Source organism: Hyperoodon ampullatus (genome assembly GCF_949752795.1).
Source record: "Hyperoodon ampullatus genome assembly, chromosome: 2".
NCBI classification, from domain to species: domain Eukaryota; kingdom Metazoa; phylum Chordata; class Mammalia; order Artiodactyla; family Ziphiidae; genus Hyperoodon; species Hyperoodon ampullatus.
Genome location: NC_136915.1, coordinates 84,276,165 through 84,287,581, shown reverse-complemented (window position 1 = coordinate 84,287,581; position 11,417 = coordinate 84,276,165). Strand labels below are relative to the sequence as shown.

Sequence of the window (11,417 nt, the reverse complement as noted above, 5' to 3'; positions counted from 1 at the left end):
TAGGAGTTAAGAGGAAGTTTATTAAGAGCATGGGTTTTGGTGACAAGGCAGATGTGGGTTTAAGTACCAGTTCATTTATCAGCTGAGAGCTTAGACAAATTATTTAACCTCCAAACCTCAGGTTCCTAACTTGTGAAATGAAGAGAATAGTAGCTTGCATAGCATAGAGTTGTCAAGATTATTGGCACTTAATAAATGGAAGTTGCTTTATCAGTAATACAGGGTTTGTTGTTATTGTTTTAAATAGAATATTGAGGCAGGCTTTGGGCTATTTGTGAAAATCTAGTATAATGTCCCCTGATTAATGTAGTATTTGTGTTTCTCTCTTTTTCTCACCCCCTTAAGGAGTTCCATTTTTTTGACTGTTACATGAAAGGATGATTGCTCACAAACAGAAAAAGACAAAGAAAAAACGTGTCTTGTCAACAGGCCAGCTCTCTACTGATGTTACAACTTCTGAAATGGGGCTCAAGTCCATAAATTCCAACTCCATTTTGGATCCTGATTACATCAAGGAGTTGGTGAATGATATCAGAAAGTTCTCCCATGTGTTACTATATTTGAAAGAAGCTATTCTTTCAGGTTCGTCAACTCTTTTCTCTTAGCATTCTTACTGAATAGTTTGTAAAATTTTAAATGCCAGCCTAGCTACAGATAAGTATTTACACAGTAGTAGCAACAGGGTATTCTGCTTTAGTTATTCTTTTTTTTTTTTTTTTTGCCAAATGTTTGATGTTTACAGTGTAAAGTATTTTATAATCAGATACAGTGTAATACATAGTAGAAACTTTGGTAAGTGAGAGAACAAGAATACAAAAAAAAAATTCATTCTTTGCTTCTTAGAAGTTGGACCCATTTGACATGGGAGATTTTTAGATAATTGGAATTTTAGCCACCTTGTTAATGGTAACAGTGCATTGATTGGTCTTTAATACGCAGACTGATGTTTTTAATTTACATTGTTGACACTTCTGCCTGGATTCAGTTTTCTATATTGTTCCTAAAATAATCTAAAATCACCGATTTGAGTGAATTTTTCCTCAAAAATCAAACTTAATTCTGTTTTGCTATTCTCTTCTTCAATTAAGAGATAATCACAGAATTTATTCTCTGTCTAGTTAGAAATGGATAATGGAGCATGAGACTTGATTCACCTCAAGTAAAGAGCTATATGTATTTGTACTCCCTGACTTGATCTTAGTACTTAAGTCTTTCAGCTTTCCGTGCCTCTTTTATATCTAATTTTGATGGCAATTAATAATCATACAGTTCCTGTTCTTTTGTAATAAGTAGCAGTTCAGTCCATATTCATAAAGGTATGTCTGGATGTAGAAAAATGAAGATTCCTAGTGTTACTTATATGAGACCTTCTGAGGCTTCATAGACATTTATAAGATTTCCATAAATATTTTCTGTGTTTATAAATTAGATATTCATTTTCTGACATGTGTTCCGAAAAACAGAAACTGCAACCATGTCTTCTATTTGTCCTAAACGCTGCTTTTAGGAGTTTATTTCTAACCTAATTGTAATTTTCAAGTTGAAATGCCCAAAATACCTGGACTTGAATTGTAGCCTCAAAATTTTAGTATTTGAATTTTCCTTAAAATGACAATCACATAAGTCATTCTTTTGACACTATATGTATGTTTTTAGAGAAGAATTTACTTACACTTATGTTCATTTTAATAGCTTGAATTTGAAGTCTAATTATGGATAATTAAATGGTAATAAAGTTATCTGGTTAATGTGCAAAGATATTCTAAATACATTAAGCATTATACTGGTAACAGATTCATTACTAAAATGACACATCTGCCATTTATTTAAAGAACCATACCTTTGTAATAAAGACTTGTTCTTGACTGAGTTACTTGTTTTAAATTTGTTTTCTAATTTACACACAATAAAATGTACTCTTTTTGTTGTAGCTGGGTTAATTTTGAATTTGAAATTTAAAATGATGTATTAATTAACAAATCATTTACTTCACTTTAGGGTAAAATCTGGTTTTATTTAATGTATCAATAAAAATAGGTTTTCATTAATATAAATAAGATTTTTAGTTAGGATATCTGTTTGTTTTTATTTGTTTTCCATAGGAGATTTATATCATTTGAAATCCTCATCTCGCATATTTATCCCTTGTTTCACAGATTTAAAATGATGGTAATTTAAAACAAGTTGGACCCACTCCTTATCTCCACAGTTTTTTTATATGAGTTTTAATTTGTGAGTAAACAGTTCATAGGTTAGGAAGAAAGAGGACTGAAAGCTGATCCTAAGTGAGAAGAAAAGAGAAAATTGGTAATAAGTATAAGATAGCAAAAGGAGATTACCTTTTGAGGTAAAAGGGTGTGTGTGGAAATATATATATATATATATTTTAGGAGTGTGTCTGTACTTGTCTCCTTGTTTTATTTAATTTATTTAATTTATTATTTGTTTTTAGACCTTTTATTTTATATTGGAGTATAGCCAATTAACAAAGTTTGTGATAGTTCCAGGTGCACAGCAATGTGACTCAAGGAAATATATTTTTTACAGAAATGTAATATTAAAAATCTGAAAGGGTGTTATTCTTTTAATAAGAAAACCAGTACTTCATAATTTAAGACTTGATTATATTGCTAATAATAAAAAAGCTTGCCGTTTATGATTGGTAAATTAATTTAAAAATGTGGAAACCATCTTTTGGGTAACCAACTCTCATTAGTAGGCAGTGGCCAGAGTATTTTCATTAATTTATCTTTGGATTGATTTTAATGCTTGGTTCTTCAGTCAGAGTTAAAAGGATTTATGTATGCCATCTCAGAATAAATCTTGGATTTAACAAGAATTTGTTTTCTGTCTTTGCATCATTGTTATCAAAATCTGGAAATATATTCTTTAGTTTATTTGAATTGATAGAACCTTTTTTGTTTGTTGTTTTCCTTAAGGGAGTATGTTAAACATATAAATTGGGCCTCCCTGGTGGCGCAGTGGTTGAGAGTCCGCCTGCCGATGCAGGGGATACGGGTTCGTGCCCCGGTCTGGGAGGATCCCATATGCCGCGGAGCGGCTGGGCCCGTGAGCCATGGCCGCTGAGCCTGCGCATCCGGAGCCTGTGCTCCGCAACGGGAGAGACCACAACAGTGAGAGGCCCACGTACCGCAAAAAAAAAAAAAAAAAAAAAAAAAAAAAAAAAAAAAAAAAAAAACATATAAATTAACCTCATTATAGATGACAAGAAATGCTACATAATAATATGCTTCTTTAATTTTGCTCATGATTTTCAGCTTGTTAGAGTATCATACTATTTATTTAATAGAATTATTACAACAATCACATGAGATCTTCAGGAAAACAGGTAAAAAGTTTAAATTCTGTAACTATTTAAGGTGGTGTTATTATATATGTTACTGGACATAGACATAGGCCATGCTTTTGTCTCTGGGTATTGAGAAATATCCCTGGACTTCTGCTGTTCTTTAGTACCAGCATAGTTGTAAACTGTGGCCACTGTTTTTATTTTGGACTGAGGGATCCTTGTCAGTATTGTATCAGCGGCCTTGCCAGTATTTTGTCTTTTGCCTCCTTAAAAGAAGGAAGCCAAATTTTTGGTATTGTTTGTTACTTTTCAGTTCATGTCAGTTGGCTGTTAAAAAGCTAAAAAGTTAGCTTTTAAGAATATAGACTGTGGGTATACTAATCACCTTTCGATGTTATCTGAATACCATTTTCTCTATGTACTTTACCTGTATGAGGCAATGATGTGCAAAATCACTTGACTACTGCTTCAAGTGTTAAATCATGTTGTTGAGACTAGGCTTAGGTTAATAGCTTTGTGATAGGCTTATAGCCACATTTCCCTTTCCTAAACTAGTTACAGAGATGATATATAATTGTATATGGTGCTTCACATTTTACAGAGTACTTTTACATACAAATAGTATATAATCATGCAGGCCCCACAATGACAGGTACTTTTAGACCTGTTTCACAGATAAGTTGTATGTATAATTTAGATTATGTGATTTCATCAACCTCTTATTGCTGATAGATAGTGGTTTCATTTGGAGCCCAGAGGTCATGAATGCAGAATGGTGTGTTCTTTTCTTGCTATCTCAGCTGCTTCACGTGGCAGGTACTATAAAAACACTGCTCAGTTTTCATTATTTCGTTAACCAATTCTGTTTTCCGTGGGGTTTATCTCGACCTGCACTATCCAATATGGTAGCCTCTGGACATATGGCTATTTAAATTTAATTAAAATTTAAAATGCAGCTCAGTTGCAGTACCACGTTTCAAGTGCTTATTCGCCACCTCTGGTTAGTGGCTACCATTTTGGATGGTGAAGTTATAAAAATTACCATCATTACAGAGATTTCTATCAGACAGTGATGGTATAGACATTTGGCTTTTATCAATCTCGAGAATATTGAGATGAATTTTTGAGCTCTAAGTATTTTTGATTTGTATAGCATGAAAAGCAAACCTAGAAAAAGTTACTATTGGAGCAAATTAAGGAAAATTTTACCTAGAAATAGGAACTCTTGGAATCTATTTGGAATCTCCCTCAAATTGCCTTTGGAATGTTAGCTTTCATGCCATTCTTTGATTTGAACTAGCAGATCACTTTCCAAGCATTTTATACAAGTTGGTGCGATTGGTAGTAAGGAATGACAGAAAGAGCTCAGGAAAGAGAATCACACAATCTACGTTCTAGGCCTAGTTCTGCTATTAACTAGTTTTGGAATATGGCTTAAGTCATTTAATAATTTGTTAAGAATGAGGCACTTACACCAAATGCTATTGATTTTATAATTCTGTGATCCAAAAATTGATTAGAGTTGGAAATTCTACATTGTTCGGAATATTGACAATTCAGGGCTGAAGAAAACAGCTAAGTATTTGTTTTCAAACTATATAATGCATTTTAGAGGACATTCGCCTCCCACCAGTCTGTAGCATTTTTTAATGTGAGTTTTATGATAACTTTCTTAAGTGTGGGTTTATGAAATTTTCCCAAGTGAGAACGTGAAGCTCGTATTGCAGTAGGTGTTGATGAACTGATTAGAAAAAAATTAGTGTCTGCCAAAGAACTCTTTGCCCCCAACAGAGTTAAGATATGTATGCACTGTCTCTACTGTTTTTTTAAAAAAATAATTAATTAATTATTTTGGCTGCATTGGGTCTTTGTTGCTGCGCACCGGCTTTCTCTAAGTTGCAGCGAGTGGGGGGCTGCTCTTCATTGCAGTGCACGGGCTTCTCATTGCAGTGGCTTCTCTTGTTGCGGAGCACAGGCTCTAGGTGTGTGGGCTTCAGTAGTTGTGGCTCGTGGGCTCTAGAGCGCAGGCTCACTAGTTGTGGCACACGAGCTTAGTTGCTCCGTGGCATGTGGGATCTTCCCGGACCAGGGCTCAAACCTGTGCCCCCTGCATTGGCAGGCAGATTCTTAACCACTGTGCCACCAAGGAAGTCCTCTACTGTTTTTATTTACAAAAAGTGGAGAGCTTTATGTGGGAGATCAGAGGACTATGAACATGCTTACTTTGATAGGGTAAGTGATAGTTTGTTGATTCTCTGTCTACTACTAATTTCCAGGAGGAGGTTACCCTGTAGTCTTATATAAGTAACAGATGTGGAATTTAAAGTTTTAGATCCCCATCTAGTGTCATTAAGGTGCATTATGAATAATTACAGGGCAAAATTTTCATCTTATGTTAAAATGCTGAAGGCATGCAATTATGCATATGTCCTTTGTATTTAAATATAACACTGCAGATTAATGTATGTGCAGTCTAAGTACCAGTTCAGGTTTATGGTTGCCCCCCTGAGGAATAATGTGTTCTGAATTCCAAAGAACACATTCATAAATGTTCTTCTAGTTTATACAGTAATCTTAAACTCTCTCTTTGTGACATACCTTCCCATTCCCAGGTGGAACACCATGCGTGGAAGTTCAAAATCTGGGAATTTGAAAAGTGCAAGGCTTTTAATTCAGCTAGAAAGAGTAGTGCAAATTGCTTAATTTGTCTGGTACTCAATGCTTGGCAGTGTCCATTGCCATTATAACATATTTGAAGAAAAATTGGCGGTTAGTCTAATACTTCTTGTAGCTTTTTGATTATGTAACACTATTTTTAAAATGGATTTTAATAAAAGTTTACTGTTGTGACAGTGGTGGCTTGTTTTTCTGTTTTGTTTTTTAAATAGGCTAGAAAGGAAGATTAAACTTTATCATCAGTTTTAGATCAACTAGTTAAGTTCTCTCATTATTAAAAATGATTTCTAATTTGAATGTATCACTTTTAATTTGTAAAAATGTAACTGATCTCTTAAGTGATAGCTTTTGATGAATTCTGGGTCCTAAATTTGACAGAACTATAGTCAGAAGTGGTATATTAACTTTCTAAAGCAAATTTTATTGAAAGAAGGAATTAAGTAAACATTTTAATGTCATTAAATACTATGTTGTGAGAGGGAAGTTCTGTATAAATTTTCAAAGTCTTAATTGAAATCCTGTCTTGTGGATTACCCCAGTTTTTTTTCCAGAGTAAATGAATATACAGGAGGATGTGTAAATTTATTTAGACAAATTCCAGTGAGTATTAATTTTACCATTGTTGACTATTACTTAATGTTCACCCTCTATAGTGTGCAAGATATTTTGTGAAATGTTGGAAACATTAAGTTGCTAGCCTCAGATATGTCCTCCTGCTATGTTTTTTTAGAAGTAAACCTCTCTAGAAGTGATTTCCAATGGTTACCGTTTAGGAAAAGCTAATATGAATGTTAGTAGTTTATGGCTTAGTGCCTAGAAGGTACAAAATGAATCCTTGAGGAATGAAGTATGAAATACAGGTAGCTCATTTATTACACATGTACCAGCTCTTAGGAGATAGCTTTCCTCTTCTGCACTTACCTAGAATGGCTTACATAATGTTACCATTTACAGTAGTTAACTGGCATATTTGATTGGAAGTTAAAGCCTGTGAAATCACAGATTGCAGAGTATATCTGTCATTAAGCTATAACTTCTTTAACCATGTTAAAGTTCTAGAGCCAGAACCCTGAGGTGGAATCCTCATTCTGCCACTATTTGTATATAGCCCTGGGCCAGTTACTTATATTCTCTGCCTCAGTTTCACGTCTGCTAAAAGGAGATAATAGTACCTACATTATTGAGTTGTGAAAATTAAATGAGTTCATAATTCATTTATATAAAGCTCATAGAATAAGTGTTTTAAAATGTCAGCTATTATTATTTTTACAATCCCCAAGTGGCTGGGTAACGAAAGCTGCACTTCAGGCTTCATTTTATCCTGTAAATTCAGAAGTCATTACAGAAAAAAAAAAAGTGAGTTTCCTAGTGATAAGTTCTGAACATTTTCCTTCCTTCTTGTTTTCATTGCTTTCCCAGAGGGGTTAAGCTGAATTAACAAGACTGATGTTAAAAATTATTGTCAGTTTTTTTTAAATCAAGGAAAACACTGTTTTTTCATTTATTTACATAAGCATTTCCATGAAGTGTTTGCAATATAAACACTACGGTATTGTGTTAATGCATGAGAACCAAAAAGTGGAACTGGCTAATCTGTTCTCACTTGATAAGCTGAATGAAGCAGAAAATAAATGGCACAAACGAATGAAACAATAAATTAAAATTCAGATTACCATATAGGGATGGTAGATAAACAAGCAAACATTGGGATACAGGAGTTTTACTCTTCTATATAACTGGTGTTAAGACTGGTTGAACATTATAATATTTGCATATATAATACCTTTGTAGTATAAATTGAATTATTACATTTACAATGTGACCACTGTAAAACTTAAAAATTATCTGGTAATTATATGACTAAATGAAATACTATAACTTGATAGATATAGAAATATTTTTGTAAAATATACTCTTAATTATGATTTTATTTCTAAGTAATTTACTAATTTAGATTTTACATATAAAATTAAATTGAAATTTAACTTTAATGTCTCTTTTTCATTAGCCAAAATATTGTGGGACCACACTGTAATTTGTTACTGAGTGTAATTCTGTGTGAGACAATTCTGTTTTCAAAGGTATTTAGTTTGAATGGTTTACAGATTTAATAGTAATAATAGTTTACATACATTAAGACTATAAAGCAGTTTCATTTCTGTTAATTTATTTGATATTCACAACAACTGTTTTACTGATGATGAATCTGAGGTCAGAGAAACTGAGAGTTTTGTTTATGGTCATTTCAAGCAAGTGGCAGATCAAACATTGGAATTCAGGTTTCTTGCTTTAAATCTGTTGTTCTCTACCACACCAACCAGCTACTTACCTTTCTTCTGTATTAGGGAAGAAAAATTACTCTCTCTTTTGCTTTGCTCATTGCTGCTGCTGTTGATGTGGGGATATTTAGTGTTGGTGAAGGAGCTGCCTAAATTTAAAACTTTCTGAAAAATAAAGTTCGTGAGGCTTTTGCTTCATAAAAATAATTTGAGGTAGCTTTATTCTACTATAAGAAAATAGAACGTTCTACCACTCATAAAACGTAATTAAGGGCTTGCTATTTTATAAAGTCCCAGCTGAAGTATTATCAGAATATACTGATGTCCTAGTAGTTGGCTCATCTACTCAAATACATAGGAGAATTTATGAATCTTTGTAATTAATGCTTGTTAAATTTAGCTGTCTTGTTCATTTCTGTTGATTTATAGCCTTCAGAGATGTGTTCAATCACAGAAAATTGGACTTATTTATAGGGTAATTTGAGAAACTTTGAAATTTCTTACTAAATAACTCAGTTATTGTTTTCTAGTATTTTGCTTTGAAACAACTTCAATATCTGTTTAGAAGGGCTTCCTTGTAGGAAAAAAAGAATTTCAAATTGGTAAAACATTTATGTTGACAATTATTGGAATGTTCTGCAGTGATTTTAAAGAAAAATTATAGCAGCAATCCTCAGGACCCGTTATGCTGTTAAAAATTATTGAGAATCCAGAAAAGTTTTTGTTTTTGTGGGCTGTATCTGTTACTATTTACTGTGTTAGAAATTAAAACTAGGAACATTGAAAAACATATAATAGTATGTTTTTAAAACATACAAAGACACTATAATAATTTTGAAATATGTTTATTCCACATAGTTAATTTCCTTGACTCTGAGAAGACCAGAATTTATTAACTTGGTTTATTTAGGCATTTAAACCATTAGTATTTTGTAGTTCTTGCTTAATATCCAACCCTAATTTTGAATATTGATATTGTTGACACACAAAAATCAAGCTCTTTTGTCCTGAGACCTCAAAATAAGACAAAGTATTTTTACTTAGTATTTCCTAAGTATGTTAGTATCTGTAGATTTTATTGTGAAACATCAGTAGGGGATAGAAATGACTGGCTTTCCTTTCTCTCTGTCTTTTTTTCTATTGGCCACGCTGTGCGGGATCTTAGTTCCCCGGCCAGGGATTGAACTTGGGCTCTCAGCAGTGAAAGCGCAGAGTCCTAACCACTGGACCACCAGAGAATTCCCACCTTTCTCTTTTTTAAGACAAACATAGATTAGGCTTCAGAAAGAGTATAGCACAACTCGTTATGACATTAGATTCAGCCTTGGTTTTGACAAGTAGGCAGAAGTATTACCATAAAATAGCTTTATTTAGTTATATATATATATATATATATATATATGTATATATATATATATATATATATATATATATATATAACAAAGGATAGGCTTTGCAATGCAAAACTGGGAAAAAATACATTTATATTATTTTTTATAGGTATTCAAATTATATTATTGTCCCAGAAATTTCTTTCATTTCGAAGCTACTTGATTCTATTTCAGACCTAGCCTATGTTGTTAACCTATTTCTACTTCTGTATAAACTAAAAGAAATAGCTGCCAACATTTATGGAGGGCTTACTATGTTCCAGCCACTGTTCCAAGTGCTTTATGTGTTTTAACTCATTTAGTCCAACAACCCTATGAAGTAGCTACCAATATCTTCTTTTTTTTATAGATGAGGTACAGAGAGGTTAAGTAACTTGCCCAAGGTTTATCAGCCATGGAGTTGGAATTCAAATTCAGGCAATCTGTTTCTAGAAACTATGCTTTTAACCAACCACTAAGCTGTATTGCCTCAGCTAAGTAAACCGACCAAACTAATATCCACAGTGATAAAACAGACAAAATATATAGTGATCATTTAATTAAGATAATTCTTGAAATTACATGCTTACATTTTCCTTAGGAATTAAAAAATTATAAATGAATTTTTAAATTATAAAAGTAATATATGTTTATGGGAAAAATTCCAACAGTACATAACATTGCTAAAATCTTTTGTCCATTTCTATTTCATTTATTAAATAGACTATTTTTAGAACAGTTTTAGATTTGCAGTAACATTGAGAAAATAGTACAGAGAGTTCCCATATACTCCTACACCCAGTTTCCTCTATTTGTTAACATCTTACATCAGTGTGGTACATCTGTTAGAGTTAATGAACCGATATTTGATAATAATGATATATTATTAATTAAAGCCCATAGTTTATTCAGATTTCCATAAATTGTTTCTAATGTCCTTTTTCTCTTCCAGAATTGTATCATATTACATTTAATTGTCGTGTCTCCTTAAGCTCTCCTTAGTTATGACAGTTTCTCAAACTTTCCTTATTTTTGATGACCTTGACAGTTTTAAGGAGTACTGGTCAGGTATTCTGTAGGATGCGCCTTTTTTTTTTTTTTCGGCTGCCTTGGGTTTTCCTTGTTGCGCGCGGCCTTTACTCTAGTTGTGGCGAGCAGGGGCTACTCTTCGTTGTGGTGCGGTGGCTTCTCTTGTTGCGGAGCGTGGGCTCAGTAGTTGTGGCTTGCGGGCTCTAGAGCGCAGGCTCAGTAGTTGTGGTGCCTGGGCTTAGTTGCTCCGCGGCATGTGAGATCTTCGCAGACCAGGGCTTGAACCCATGTCCCCTGCATTGGCAGGTGGATTCTTAACCACTGCGCCACCAGGGAAGTCCTGGATGCTCCTTGATTAGAATTTGTCTGATGTTTTTCTCATGATTAGACTGGGGTTATGGGATACTGAGAGGAAGCTAACAGATGTAAAGTGACATATTTCTTATGTCATTATCAAGAGTACATGATTTATCGCTGTTAATGGTGACCTTGATCACCTGTCATAAGAAGTAATTGTCAAGTTTGTTTAGTTTAATCTTTTTGTCCCCCTTTCCATATTGTACTCTTTGGAAGGAAGTCACTGTGCACATGATTCACCCCTTGAGGACAAAATATCTATATAATTTATTTGGAATTCTTTTATACAAGAGAGTTGTCTCTTTCCTTCCATTTATTAATTTATTCAGACATTTATTTGTATCAATATGGACTCATGGATATTTACTTTATACTTTGAGTTATCATACAGTGGTA

The 11,417-nt window shown here is 33.3% G+C and overlaps 1 protein-coding gene across 3 annotated transcripts in view; it reads left to right on the top strand.

Moving 5' to 3' along the window:
* Positions 1–377: 377 nt before the first annotated feature.
* The window catches only part of ARHGAP29 (Rho GTPase activating protein 29), a gene marked incomplete at its 5' end in the record, with an annotated part of 57,875 nt that continues 46,835 nt past the window's right edge, over positions 378–11,417 (top strand). For 2 of the 3 annotated variants that reach the window (XM_079698578.1, XM_079698577.1), the window contains one exon: positions 378–582. In XM_079698578.1, the coding sequence (XP_079554704.1) occupies positions 378–582 (205 nt within the window). Of the gene's footprint in view, positions 583–3,310; positions 3,350–11,417 lie in introns of all 3 variants that reach the window. The other variant, XM_079698576.1, reaches the window with a different exon arrangement.